This window comes from Athene noctua, chromosome 3 (genome assembly GCF_965140245.1).
Source record: "Athene noctua chromosome 3, bAthNoc1.hap1.1, whole genome shotgun sequence".
NCBI lineage: Eukaryota > Metazoa > Chordata > Aves > Strigiformes > Strigidae > Athene > Athene noctua.
In genome coordinates, this window is record NC_134039.1 from 21,575,580 (window position 1) to 21,591,297 (window position 15,718).

Sequence of the window (15,718 nt, forward strand, 5' to 3'; positions counted from 1 at the left end):
TGGGATTTTTGCCTGTCATGTCAGTTGTTTTAATAAAACAGTTTACTTCAAATTTCACCCGCTTTAGATTCATAAAAATATTTCTGTCGATAATTCTGCTCTTGTAGTCACACCATGATTGTCAAACTGCCAAGTTCCCTCTTTGCCCCTGCTGGGAGGGTCTGGCAAAGTACAGCTCTTTCCACGGCCACTGCAACTCTTGTTTCAAGAAATCCTTCAGCAAAGCAGGCTCTTCACAAGAAAAGATTGTGCCAAGCAAAAGAGCAGCCAGCACAAACTCATTTTATGAGCCACCCATATTCTGCCTTTGTAAATTAATGGCTGATTTATACTTGGTCTTCATCTGTGGTTTTGAATGATTCGTGTACAGTGGGACAGAAAGTTTTGAACAGACAGACACCCTTGTTAGACATATTGTGTCATATCAGGAGTCAGGGGAAGGCAGCTGAGAAGTGGAAGATGTGATCTGGCTTAAAGAGTACTCAGCTGAAGCTTTCTGATCACTTGATGGCATAACAGTGCCACTGCAGATGGAGAATTGTGGCAATTGTGGAATTTGGAGTGGCCTGTTTGCCTTTCCTCAGCGAGGGAGGATGAAGTGAGAGAAAATGTTATTTGTAAAGGGGGGGGGGGGGGGGGAAGAAACAATCACCAGAACTAAGACATCTAGTTGGAATTCAGGTGGCTTCAGTTTAAATTACCTCTAACAGTCTGGCTGCTGATTGCTACTATTCATGAAAAGTGACTTTGTTTTAATTCTGACAGGTCCCAGAGCAACTGCTCTGACTTGAGTTTTCTTCTCTGAATCGCTAAAATAGTCTCTTTTTTTGATTTTTTCTCTTGACCCTCTCCGACCCCTCACCTCTTTCAACATGTATTTAGCTACATTTGAAGGGATAGTGAGGAAGTAGTTTTCTGTCCGTGTTTCATGCAGCCACAGCACTACCGCAAAGTGCCTGCCTTAGATTTTGGGAGGAGTTGGCTCATGGAGGAAAGCTGGTTGACTAGAGAACATGCCAGCATTGCTAGCAAGGTACAAGTTGCAGCTCAAAGGCATAGTCACAATTTTATCTGACTTTTTTCAATTCATCGAATGGATTCTGGATACCCCAGACCTGTTAAACAATTGGGGGCAATCGGCTTGGATTCTTTCCCTGGCAGGTGAATGTCAGACTGAGCCTGTTTCAAATGCGAATCACTCTGCCATGATCTGTGCCTTTGTTGTCTTGAGGTGTGCAGTGGGGCCCAGCACTTGTGACTTACCTTGGCCCATCTGGGCAGCTCAAACGGGAACAGAACTGGACAGATGCAGCTATCCTCTCTGTTGCCTTTGTAGTCCATTACCTACCATCTGGGCTCCCCAGACCAGTGTCCTTTGCAGCTGCTGCTGTCCTCAGCTTTCAAAATTAGCTCTGACATGGTCCCTAGTTAGGCAATACACTGCTGGGATAATCTATAAAGCCTGACATTTTACAGGACTCTCCCTGTACAGTATTTCCATGCTTGAGATAGGGCAGATCATTGACTTGGGCCTCAGCAGTTGAGCTGATAAGGTTTTCTTCAAGAATGACACCATCACCACCCCCGCCCCTCCTTTATTTTTAACCATGTTCCATTTTTTGCCTGTAACAACTGAAATCTGTTGATCTTCAAGCTAGCGTGATGCTTATCTGTTCATTGAGAAGGGAAGAGCTCGGTTACAGTTAGGGTCCTGGTTGCTTGGACCTGTATTGAAGGCTACATTTCTTTCTCCTGATTTTTAAGAGACTGTTCAATTTACTGTTATTTGTAATCCATGATTGAAGTTTTAGTATAGTCCTGGATCAACAGAGAGCTTTCAAATGGACAGTGTAAACTATAAATCCTGTGTTAACAATATGGTACTCTGTCCTAAGAAAATACCTGTTAGTTTCACTGCCATTTAATGGCATCCTTGTTTTGGCCATTGAATCCCATCTATCTAAATCCCATGTATATTTTAAATCAGATGTACTTTGGGGAGCTTAGTGATAGTAATATTAATCATTTAACTAGTGCTGACAATATGTAATGATATGAGTAGTACATTGTTTGATGCTGTATAATGTTAACAATAGCAATAATAAGCTTTGCAGTTGACCACATCATTTGCCTTGAAGGATCATTTCAGAAAACAAAAAACAGAGATTTGTTGTGCAAGAACTCATTGCTCACACACACAAGCATGGTCTTTCTTCCCAATTGAGAAATTATTTATTGCTAGGACACCAGCAGTTTCTCCTATCACAAGGATACACTGTTGATAGTGCCTGTAGAAAGCTCCATATTTCTAGACACATACTGTGAATAATCTGAGAAACTATTCTGTGACAGGTAAAATTACAATGGGAAATATAAATACATTTGCCTGTGTAATGGTCTGGGTTCATTGGTTCCAAACATTTTAAGATCTCATCTTTTTGCCTGCATTTTCATTTGCATTCTGTCAAGTATGAACTGTCAAGTAAACTTGTTGCCTAAAATGCTGATAATGCAATTAAAATTACTGATATTTTGATATGCCTTATGTTGTGCTTTCTGATTGCATACTGTGTTACCAACACAAAGGTTTCTGCTTAATTATAAACCAAGCACTAAGTGACACATGCTGGCAAGATACCCGTTCCATATTTTTTCATTATTATGTTTCTTCTGTTCTTAAAGACTTTCATACTACCACTGTGTTTTCTGAGTAACTGTAGTTGCTTTACGAATAACCTTACAGCTGTTCAGAAGATATCAAAAAGCTCTCCACCCACCAGCATTAGCTTATGACTGAGCCTAGTTAATAGATTAGCTCTGATCTTGAGTAGCTACCATGAGATGGAATATCTGGAATATTGTTCAGTAACATGAACTGGAAAATTAAAGAGAGTTTGCAGCTGTGTGAGGGGAGAGATCGGAAAGTCTGTAATTATAAGAATCCTGTTCTGCCCATATTGCTGTAGGAAATGCTCCTGACTCTCCTAATATGCTTTATGAAACACCCTTAGAAACAATCAGTTCTTCTCAGCATCAACACTGATACTAAGAATTAAAATCAATAGGAGCTTACTGGCTAGAACCCAGTTTCTATGCATTGCTCTGGAAAATGGAAGGGCTAAACTTTGTGTCAGATTAAGCTAAATTAAAGTAGATTGAGGTTTAAAGGTTTTTCCATCAGAACAAAAAATATTAGAGATAGGAAGTTTTACCTTGTTTCTGTATTATTTCATTTCTATTTCCCTGATTCAATATTAAGCTGAATTCTAAGAATTCCTTTTGTTTACTGCACTAGCACTCCAATTTAGCCAAGACAATACTGAGAATGTAATATGTTTCTGTGTCTGTTTAAAGTCTATAATTCATTTGGTACTTTTTATTTGTTTTCATTGCTAGAACATGGGCATTCATATTTATCATAATTTTATTTTTCAGCGCCTCCCAGATGGCTCTGCCCCAAGTGCACATGCTGAATTCTATCTTCTGCCAGATCCTTATGAGGTCAGTCAAAGGAAAACAAGAACAGCTCCAAAAAGCTCTGACCCTACATACAATGAAATTGTGAATACCGTTCACTTTCTTCCACCATTTCTTACTTGCTTTCTTTTCTTTGCCCACTCTGAAAATGAAATAACAATATGGCATTTAGAGCTGTTACAATAAGGACGATCAAAGTGAAGGAACATAAAATAAGCTGAACCACAAATGGGGACAATCTTCTGCTTTGCATCTTTCTCAGAAGTGAAACAGTCTCTTTATGCTTCTCTCTTCAGGAAAGCAGCTGGACTATTCACAGTGCTCTATTTTACACCATAACCACAGGTACACATTAGCCAAATGAGACCAAGCATCATTGCACCAAAACCTAGGTTGTTTTGATTGTAAATTTGTATAACATCAAAAGTGTGAATTGAACAGATGCTGTTCAAATTTACACTTGAAAACAGACAATCAAATTTATTGCCACTGTCCTAAATGGTAACACAATGATCAACAGCCAAGTTCTTTTTACATCAAAATGCTAGGACACAGCCATATATAATTATTTCACACACCACTGAAGTGCTCATGCCTTTAGGGTGAAAAGAAACATTTGTATGGAGAAACATTTACAACAGAATGGGAAGTGGCACAAACCATATTCTTTTGTAAGGGTGAATGAGATTCAAACAGTTGGCGGGATTGGAGATTATAATTATTACATATAACATATCTGCTAAAGATTCAAAGCAATTTACAAGTGCTTCTTGAGCAGGCTTTAAAGTAGAAGGCATGGAAAATATTACCACTCCACCCTGTTTCATAGATAAGATATGGTGAAGCTTCAGTCAGCTGAGACTAAGAGTCCTCACCTCCTAGTTTCCCAGTCCTGGGACTTTTAATATTTTTCTTTTTCTTTTCCTACATGTATTTGATTACAGAAGTTACCTACTTACCCCAATGAATTCCACCACTTCTGTAAGGAGACTCCTTGAGTAGTATTGCTGCTTACAGCTGAGACAGATTTCCCTCCCTATGGTATTGCAGTGGAATAATAGGGAACTAGACTTTAATTTTTTGTTATGTTCTTTCCTTTTTTTTCAAAGAGACAGTGGAATGAGTCTAATTGGACTGTTTAAAGAAGTTCCTTTACATTTGAAGGATATTTACAGCTAAGAAATATAATATTATATAATAACACTCATTGTAAAGTATCCAAAATGGACTACAGACAAGAACCAGCCAGCAACACTAGAAGACAATTATCTTTCTAATCATTATTAGATCAAGTTGAATGCACGAAAATCCAAACTCCTGTCTGCAGTTACACAGTAGTCACTGGGAGGAGAAATAATAGTGGTGGAGGCGCATTCCACTGCTGTTAAGAGAAATTTCATGAAAACTTTTATATCCTTTATTCAAAACTTACAGCCTTCTTCACAGATGCTCAATATTTTTCACCAGGAACTCGCAGTGGGGACATATGGTTCCATTGAACTTGGACATTTCAAACCCAATGCTTGTGCTGTTAGCAGCTCTGTTCTTCCATATGTGATATCATTCTGTATGCATTTTTTGTCTAAGGCTGGTAGACCGAGGCAGAAGCCGCCTCAGGGAAGAAAAGCTACTAAAAATATAAGTCAGCTGTCTCTTAAGTTAGTTACTGTCCAAAACACTGTGTACAGAAATGTACTAGCCTTTTTATGAGTTCATAAGTTTTTATTAAAGCCAAATGGCTGGAAGGAAGCTGTATATTAATTTTTCTCTGTGTCTGAGACTGAGAAAATTCTGATATGTACTTCTCTTGGTTTTTTTTTTTTTAGTTTTGTACTTTTATGGCTGCCTACAGCAAATTATCAGCCTTGCAAAAGTGCATTTTAGTTTTGATTTTTACTCATGTGTGTGAGAGCAAAGATGTGAAAGTCCAGGAGTTCTGACAATAGAATAAACTATGCCAAATGTTTTGGAGTTGCTTTTAACAAGCACTCCTTTTTTCTCCTGTTCCTTTATTTGGATTTTGGATTTTGTTGTATTCACACTGATATAACATTGCATTAAAAAATGGTGGTTGAGAAGAAGAGGAGAAAGAACACAGAAAAATGGAATGAAGTATAAAAAGAATAACATATCTGGTTATAGACCACTGTCAGAAATATATAGGAGTTACTCAAGAGGTTCCAGAGTGGTTTAGTCAAAACTAAAAAAAATTAGAAATTGAAAATAAATCTGAATTATTTAAGTTTAAACTCGTGCCCAGAAAAGTCACAGTAACCAGAACCAAGTGCAGTGGGGTCTTGCTCACATGTGTAGCATTTGCCCTGAGACATGCTTCAAGGTCTCAGTCGCCCTCCGTTTGCCTCAAGTGCCTGCATGTACACGCACCCATGGAATGAGCAAACCTCCAAGACAAAGCTGAGTGTGCATTGTCATCATGAAACCACAACAAGAGGGAACTCTCTCCATCCTGCCCTTGGGACATGGACAAACGTGAGCAAATATACCTGGGTGCGTCAGCCTGTTAGTGCTATTGCAGTTAACCTCAGAGCAAAGGGGACTCCGGCCTGCAACAGCCAGAATAGCCCCAGCAAGCCTGATAGGGGGGAGGAGGGGAGCTGCGCCAGGAGCCACAGCTGCTCCCTCCAGCACCGTGTGTCAAAGCCAATTTGGACAATTAAGAGCAAATCTAGGAATTGTGCCATGACTACCTAAGGAGAAGCAACTCCCATATATGTGATAAAAATGTCATTAGACTCCTGTAGGTCAACAGTGCTTCTCATTTTGGAGCCAGCAATACTTGAATTCGAGCCCTAACTGTCCCACTGATGTGCTCCATGGCTGTATAACTCACCTACATTCGATTTAGATGTATAAATAAATAAGAGGCAAGTATTCTTACAACACAATCATTTTAGGATTTAACATTTCTGACTGTGAAATTCTGGTAGGTGGCAGAATTTTATCCACATACTAATTCAGCTATCTCCAGACCTTTTTTCTGTCCCTACATCCTGATGATCTATACCTTACTCCAACTAAATTTGCAATACCATTTTAGAAACAGTTTATAAGGATCATTTGAAAACTGTACTGTATTCACCCTGTACTCTAAGTTCTGTCACTGCTCAAAGCTTAAAGCTTCTTTTTGTGCAGAGATTCAAAGTTGTTTATTACCCCAGTTCATGTCTGTTGTGATCCACTGTAGTGAAGATTTCTTGGCTCTTACAGCTTACATGTACACTTTTTGATGATTTAAAGCAACAGCTGAAGATGTTGTCTTTAGTATACTGGCAAAGAATCAAGGCACTTTTCTATGATAATATTAGCATCACTTCAGTAATCAAATTACAGATTTATTCCAAATTATATTATCTCTTACTGTATCTGTCCTTGCTTTTTGTATTTTCCACATCATTTCACTTTGATTTTGGTGGGGAGATGCCACTGGGGGACAGAAAAGCTGGAATTTTTAATTCACATGCAATTTGATGAACTAGGCACCATAAACATCAAAACCAAAAGGCACCAGGTGTGATTTTCATGACAGCTGTTCCAAATTATGATTTCCAAAAGTTTCTAAGCTCTAAAAGAAATGTTGCTCTTCAGTAAGACCTTTCTAATAAAAGCCAGTTGAAAAGAGTGAGTGGGACAGTTTTTCTTTCCCCCACAACCTGTGGCAGTAGCTGTTCATCTCCACAGCACTGATTATCCCCCTATACCAGAGAGCTTGGTGTCCTGTTGAAATGCTGGGGTTTCAACCCCAAGCCCCAAATTAAGGTTGACATATGGTGATTCCCACAGCCCTTCACAAAGGGGGGGTGAGTTACCTTTAAGCTTCCCTCCAGGGTGCGTCCAGCCTTGTAAGGAGAGCCATTAGGTAAAGGAGCCCCAGGTGTCCCACATGAAGTAAACAAAGGTCAGGTGTCCCACTTGGGGATAAAAGCTGGGACCCCTTGCAGGCAGGGGCAGTGTCTGTCTGTGAGGTGGGTGCACTTTGCAGAGTTTCCTGTTGGGGAAGGATCTCCTGCCTCCCTGGAGCTGGGCTCCAGTCAGGTCTGGCTTTTGTAAATGTGGGCTCTGTAGAGATTCAGTATGTGGCTTCCTTGGTCTTAGGTATTTGGCTGGTTGACCTGGTTGTCTCCTGTTTGTTTTATGGGAAGCTGCATTTCACTGTTTGTTCCACCCATTGTTGGTTGTGTGGTGTCATTGTTGGGATCATTAGGATTGATGTTGATTATGTACAACCTGATTGACTTGTTTGTACCCCCAGTGCTCACCTATGTGCTGACCCTTTTGTGTCAAAACTGGTTATTGGTTCATCTTTATGCTGGCTGTGTCCTTTATGCTAGATCTGATGATTGGCAGAACACCTGTCTGTTGGTGCTGGCTGCCAGAGTAGTCTTATGTTCTGTCTGTTTAGCACTGCTGCCACATCCCTGCAGCTCCCAATGCAGACAAAATCATTCTGTGGTCCCACAGGGGCAGCAGAGGCCAGCTAGGCTTGTCTGGGAGAACCAACAATTTTGTGCCTCCTGGGTACACCTGTGAAGTTCAGAACCACCTTTCTTTTCGCACACAGTGTGAGGAACATTGCTGGGGCTGAGCCTTCATAAATTCTATCCCTTTCTGAAGGGCATCTCCCATGACCATTTCTGCTTCTTCTAATTGGAGGTACAGAGAGGACAGGGTGCAGCAGTCCAGCCTGCAAAGATCCAAGCTAGAGGGGGCTCAGTCTGACTTTTCTCAGCAGTGCCATGTGTATAGACTGCATTCAGATTGCACAGTAAATCCAAGAAGGCTGCATAGCAAACATCTTTTAGGCAGTTTCACTTTCCCATTCTCCTGAAGTGACAGCATGTCACTTCATTTGCTTTTTAAACTGCACAGAGATTAAAATTTAAAGCATTTTCCATTGCAACCAAAATAGTAAAAACACTTCCAGCCTTACATATTTTAGAGTAAATGTACTTCTCTTAACAAAGCTTACTTTTCAGGCCTGAAACTAGCTGAGAGCATTCTTTCACGTTTTATCAACCCACATTCAGTTCATTCAGCAATTTATGATTAATGCAGAGACTGAAACACAGGAATCTGTTGTGAATGCAGCTCATTCTTATTAGCCTATTACTCCAGACTGTTTGGGGTTTTTTTAAATTCAGAAAATATACCAGTAACTTTTCATAATTAAACTCAGTGTGTTCTCATATTAAGGTAATTTCAATGATATTTTAAAAAATACAGGCCTTAGTGATTTTTCCAAAGAGATGCTAAGAAAGCTGTCTCATTTAATTTGAGAAGTATTAACAGCACTCCCTGAGTAACCGAAACATCCAGCAGTCCAATCTCAGATGTTTCATGTCTACAACTTCTGCGGAGTGGGCTGAGCTTTCTGGCATGTTTAATATTTGATGACTCCATTAAAAAATAGAAGCATTTTTATAATGGGCATATTTGGATACAATTAGTATCCAGAATCATTTGTAAAGTTATTTATATTGAAAGAATAAAATTATACAGACAATTTTCAAAGGAAAATTATTATCTTTTTTATGATATGGGCTTCTTGGAGCTTTAACAGCTATGAAATCCTATGGAAGTCTAGGTTAGAAGAAAAAATGTATTTGCTTTGTCTTGATCTCTTTTAATTCTGGTATGTAGATCAAATTTAATCACAACTACAGTACTGAGAAAAAATCTGAGGTATTGTGCATTGATGATACACCTTTACAAGATGTATCAGTGCAACATGAAGTTGCTTTAAGGCACTACTAAGGAACATCTAACAAATACAATATACACAAGTTTAAGTTACAGCAAAACTGTTTTCCTGTTTTTTCCTGATTTTTGCAGAAGAGCAATACCATTTATCAAAGCATCTACTATGGAAAGATATTTAAAAATTATAATCTACACTTTTACAGAATTACCTATCTTCTGTTTAGATGCTGCTGTCCATCTGAATCTCTCTTCCAGAAAATCAACAGTATCATTTCCTAGAGGACCTGATATTTCTTCATATTTGAGTTCAAAACTCTGCATAAGTTAGAATTTCAGTTTTCATAGGGAAAATTATGTATACCTATTTTTTTCCTCAAGCTTTGCACCACTCAGGTTTCAAATATATTTACAAATGCTTGGTAATCAGATTTCATAAACCTAAACTGGCAGAATCTTTTATACTACTGACAGAAAAGATTCTGCCAGCTTAGTGGATTTGGCTCATACTTGGTAGTTTATAACTTTGGAGGGCAGTTTAAAATAATTTTTAAAGTTGTAATCATCATTCCGAATGCTGTATTGAAGTAAGTGTTTTGCCTGTCAAATAGATTCACAAATTTGTATTTTTTTCTGTTTCACTATATATTATTTCAGGTTGTTTATGACAAAGTCACAGAGCTCAAAGGCTGTATACTGAAGCTTGTTGTGAAAAGCAAAGGAGCATTTATGGGAGGTAACATTCAGCTAAGCAGCGTCTGGTTAAATGAAGAAAAGTGGTATCCACTGGGAAACAGTGTAATTTAAATGCTGTCTCAGATAATTCAATTATTTATCTACTAATGTTTCTTTATCCCGTTTCCCACAGTACATTTTGTCTCAGATGCCCTTGAGAATATGCAGTCGTCTGCTGATCACATACCTTAACATTTCCAATCATAAGGCTATTGTCTTAAAATTGCTACCATCTTCCTGCAACAGATTCCTGTCAGTGTGAGTTTAAGAAATCACATGCTAAGAACTTGTAGCAGCATGCCGGTAATTCTTATGACAGTAATAAAGATTTTTGTTTTGTTCATAGCAAATAGTACTGTAGAAATATTGAATTCTGTACATGCTGAAGTGTGGGCCCTAATTCTTTGCCCATTAATTCCACTGACTGTTGAAATGATGCTGATAATGATTAAATTTATCCGCATCTGGTATGACTCCACTGCATATGATGATTTCACCAGAGAACTGTGGGATGGTTCTCTAAGTGCCAATACATTTCAGATGTCTAGCAAATTTGATGTTAAATCTTATATAACCAATACAATTATTTTAAAAAAGAACTTAAAATCTTTGCACTTTACACATTTTGTGCAGTGTATGTTGGTGTGCTATTTTAACTTTTGGTATAATGGGACATTCAAACCAGGATATTAATTTGTCAGTAAGATATGTCATTGTTTCTTTTATTCTGACATCCAAGAAGCAGATATAACTGGTCATTTGTGAGAAGAGAGGAGGAGGGAGAAGCTATATTCACAAAGAAATAAAACATATTGAATGTGAGCTTTCAGTGTGGTATTTAAGATCATGCTATAAGGAATCTTTGTTCACCAGTCTTACCACATTGCGTTCTCATGTTGCCTAAGGGAAACAATACATTCATTGACCTCAGGGCTATAAAATGTATATATATACATATTAAACAATGGATGTGAGTTTGAGTTCACTGAGGCTAATTATGGGCTCTGCTCTTCAAAGCATTTTTACCTAAATTGAGGAAGCACTTAAGCACATCTTTAAACATTTAGCATGTGAGTAGCCATAATAAACTGTCCATTATTGCCAGGCTCTTATACACACATAGTTGACCATGTATTATATCTCTCCAGGACCAAGGGCACATTTTAAAGGCGCAGGAGACTTTTATTTGTTATCTGATCCACTCTAAAATTTAAAAATATCATATACTGAATAGGTCTGAAACTTTCCTACCTAGTGGAAAAGTGGTCAACAGAAGAATGATAATGCCAGAATCAGTCTTCAGAATGTAATGGTGTACAAAGCTCCTGAAGTGGGACTAGGAGTGTTCTTTAGGAAACTAAACAAGTTGGAGTTTTTCTCAGCATCAAACCAATTGAATATGTTACTTGGTCATTTTTTATCTGAGAATAGATACACCACATCACCTGGGGAAATTAAACTCCTCCTCAGTAAGGGGAGATGGGGGCAATTCTGCTTGAATATTAATATCATTAGTATGCTTCAGAGCTGAAAAAAGCTATAAAATATTTACCATGTAAAGGGGATACAGATATGATCACTATATATGATCACTGCAAAGATCAGTGAGTCTAACATTTTAGATTATAGGCTCTCCTGGGTAAAGAACCAAGTGACTTGTCACTCAAGCACAGACAACATATTGAAGTCAACTTACAATGTTATCAAATTACCTGACCTTACAGTTCAATATTGATTTAGATTCCTCTTAGTCTACTGTCTTGGTTTCCTTATTATAACTATAATGCAATTTTCTAATAGTGTTATTTCCTGTGACATTTTATAATAATTGTTTACTGCATGCCCTGATTTTCCATTTTAGAGCAACATTAAATAACATAGCATTAAAACAGCATTAAATAAAAAGAGCATTAAAATAAAATATTACCAGATCTGTCTGCAAACATAAGCAATACTGTTTGGTATTAAAGAAAGAAACCTATCAATATAACATCCCTTTTTGAAAACAAAACAAACACTGCTTTTTTAAGTAACAAATCTGCAATTAACTAGGTAGATATAGTCCTGTGGAAGCTCAAAAATACTTCAGTTTTGTAAGGAAGATGGGAGAATTGTGTCTTATGGGCAAGATCTACACCAATAGCTATGTTAGGCAAGTAGTTGTCCCCAGAGGTCTTAAATCACAGAATCAACTCTTGCCTTTTCTAAAACTCTTCTAGTCCACCTAAAAAGCATTGGGCTTGCTATTTCCTGAGTTGACAGTAAGATGTATCCTAAGCTCCCTGCTGCTTATGAGGAACATAGCCCTTTTCAAATCAGACCGTGAATTATTTGTCTGTCTTGAGCAGCAGGAGGTTTGAGACTAAGCTAAAGTACCAATATTAGCATCTGACTTTTTAGCATTTTCAGAGGTGGGTTTTTTTCTCAAAGCTTTTTTTCTGGGTAGCAAAATTACAGTGGACATTAAAGAAGTATAGCCCAATCAGAAGGTGTGGTTATTATAAATTTAAAGGGTACATTGCATGTGTAATTTTTCTGGTTCCCTTGGAAAGATACAATGGTAAGAAATTTTGTTCAGTAAAAATGTCAATGTAATACACTCATAATTTTTCAGTCTCATTATAAATATTAGATTATTATTCTCACTCAGTAATTAATCATAATTTTGAAACTGGCTGCAAATGAAATTGCTAACTGACTTTTGAAAACATCCAAAAAAGTTCAGTCTTTATGAATTAATTCTAAATAATGGTAGGGCAAATGTCAGTACCCATTCCTTATTCAAGATATCATTTATTCACACAAGAAGTCCCATTAACTTAATAAATAATTAAGAACGTGCTACTCTGGAAATCAGACCACTGGGTTGTTGCAAGTCAAGTAATGTTGCTTTATTGAGCAGGGTGTGATCCTCCAGAACAACTGCTACTGCAGAGTGTCATTAGTAGTACCAGACATGAACAAATAGCGATGCAGGTTCAAGGTTGTCACCATCTTTGGACAACAGGGGAATATTACAGTAACCTGTAAATATAATGACATGTTATTAGTGTATTAAGCACAAATGCAAAGATTATGATGGGAGTGTTTTTATGACCTACTATGCAAATAAGACATAAATTCATGATTCTCTAAGTAACCGTTTCAAATAAACTGAAAGGATACATACTCCAAATCCCATTGCTACTGTTTTCTCCTCTACCTATACAGTATTTAAATTCTGGCATCTTTAGACACAGTGAAAAACTGCAGTATCTTTCAAGATGTGGTGTTTTTTAAAACTGAAGGCTTTTAGTCCAATGATATTTAAACATGGGGAAAGCAGACATTTTAACATCCAAAGCTGTTATGTGCTGCACGCATAGTTCTGATTGAAAATTAAATAACTTGTGAATCAATAGTGATAGTGCCTTGGACAAGAATGGTGTTGCAGCAGTAATGCACTGTCTAGCTGAAGCAGATAAAAAGTGTAGTGTAGTATCTTCTACCATGATAACTCAAGTCTGTTAAGGATCTCCTTTTACATATGAGTGATTCCCAGTATCAGAGATAAGGCATGCTGCAGAAACTACATGTTCATGTGGTTGTTAAAGCATTTGGAGAAGCTATAGTTCTCAGCTTCAAACTTAATTAACTTACCTGCTTGGAAAACAAAATAATCCTCCTCCAAAACCCCAAAATTGTATTGCTTTATATGACTGTAAATGCCCATTAGTCCATAATAATAAACAATGTCGCTTGATTGAATAAAAAAAGGTTCTGTGTTTTACCTATGTGTATACAACTGCAGTAATTTAAGTATCTGTTATGAATAAGTATCTACGTTCAGAACTGAAGTTTTCAAAATCCTCCTTCAGGTGTGTCTGGATGTGTGTGCAGTCTTTGGGTCCCTCATTTATTTGGGTTTGGGGTTTCCTGATTCTGTTATACATCATGAAAATTCACCTGGCTTCTAAGATTCAGCTTCTGGGCAGCAGATATTGAAGCTGAGTCCAGGCAATATGCTTTTGAGATCAACTTTTAGAACACACACAGTATGTGGAAGACTTGGTTTATTTCCTATCCAAAGATACACTTCAAGGACTAAGACTCATTTCTAAAGACTGTTCTAGCCCCTACCTACAGGATATTCTCCAAAGTGTCCTGTGAGAAATAAAACTTTATTTAAATTGTTCCAATTTGTATGAAATAATTAACTGTTCATTGATCCAATGATAATAGCAGTGATAATTGAACTCCTGTTCTGTATTAATATTCTGCATGGCAGACTCACTAGGGCACAGACTGTAACCCAGGACCCTCCTCCTCTTGTCTTTAACCATCCAGCTAGGGAATTATTGTCACCTTCAGCCCCTCTGAGTATACCTGCTTAATCATTGCATGAAAAATCAGATACTGCCACAGATAGGCAGCAGGCATTTTTCCCCAGTGTAATTTACAACTGAGTTGGGAAAGCTGCTGGGGAAGGAAGGCAGTGAGGATATGTATTTGAATCCTTTCAAGAAAAAATGCAGGGGAGAGTGGCAATGGCACAACTTTGTCCCAGTGCCTGTCAGAGAAAAAAAAAGATGTAAGCACTGCTCAGCTTTTAGAAGCAACTTGCCCTCAGAGACACCTCAGGGATATGAATCCTAGGGAAGGAGGAACAGTCCTGTAGTGCAGATTAAAGCAGTCAGAGCTGTGAAGAGTAAGATTTAAATCCTAACTCACTCTTCAGCATGGTTTAGACAGTTCTTTCCTAAGAAATCTAGACTGTTGTGTCTCCCTCTGTAAAACACATTATTTTCCCCTTTTATTATTTAGGGAGCTTAGGTACCCAAAGCAAAACCATAGTTCCAGACCTGGAATCCAGAGGTCTCAATGTTAAGCACTGCAGTAAATTTTGAAATTATCTTTCAGTTCATTGTTTAGAAGCCTCTAGGCATCTTGATGGCATCTTACATTTTTTTACGTTAAGTAGGGTGTTGGGGCAATTTGTTTGACTCTTTATATTTTTTGTATCTACACTCATTTCATAGCATTTTGAATTACTCCACTCAAAATCTTTTCTGTAGAATCTGCATGCTCTTTACTTTTTCAAAATCCCCATTTGTGACCAAAATTAATCATACAGGCACATTAGAGGCACACTGAAAAATTATACATTAAAAAAAACCAAATTGATGTTTTTACAAGCATATGTAAGCTTTAGTGTCTGCTGTTTAAATTTGTCTCAGACATCATGAGTTGGCAGGGCTTTTTTTTTTCATTATCCTGAAATATATAAATAAAAGGAAAGTGAAAAGTGATCAGTATAAAAATTTATGTTGGAGAAAAGTAAGTGTGCTTTATGAGTAATGTCTTTGTTCTTCTCTAACTCCTCAACCTCAGCTAAGAATCACAAACAGCTTTATGACTTAAGAACCTGGATAGAAAAAACATTAAAAATCCTGTTAAGCTTAATAAAAAAGGCACAATGTCCATTGACAGCTCCAACATTTTGCCTTCACATCTTCATTCACTAATAGAAGTTGGTTGGTTGTTTTGTCAGAAATAGCTTTGGAAATTCAATATAGTAAATGCCATTTTACATAAGCCTTTCTCCTTGGCCTACTGACTTCAATATCTGCTCTTTATGTGCAGCCTATTAATCACATAAGATTCCAGAAGCTGTATTGGTACAATAAAAGAAACATTACCAAGAAAAATACCATAAAAATTTTGCCTTATTTATATTCTTCATTCCCCACTCTGAAAAGTTGTGTATAGGTTAGCAGAGGGGTTTTTGGTTTGTTTTGATTTGGTTTATATT

General features: G+C 37.5%; 2 protein-coding genes across 2 annotated transcripts in view; one reads left to right on the forward strand and one right to left on the reverse strand.

The window, feature by feature from the left end:
* Nucleotides 1–9,999, forward strand: part of PIK3C2G (phosphatidylinositol-4-phosphate 3-kinase catalytic subunit type 2 gamma) — a 212,991-nt gene extending 202,992 nt beyond the window's left edge. The window contains 2 exon segments of the mRNA XM_074901319.1: nt 3,436–3,561; nt 9,850–9,999. Coding sequence (XP_074757420.1) covers nt 3,436–3,561; nt 9,850–9,999 — 276 coding nt within the window.
* A 2,869-nt stretch (nt 10,000–12,868) lies between these two features.
* PLCZ1 (phospholipase C zeta 1) overlaps nt 12,869–15,718 on the reverse strand; it is a 55,954-nt gene continuing 53,104 nt past the window's right edge. Inside the window, exon 13 of the mRNA XM_074901320.1 lies at nt 12,869–12,951. Within this exon, the coding sequence (XP_074757421.1) occupies nt 12,869–12,951 (83 nt within the window). The remainder of the gene's footprint in view (nt 12,952–15,718) is intronic.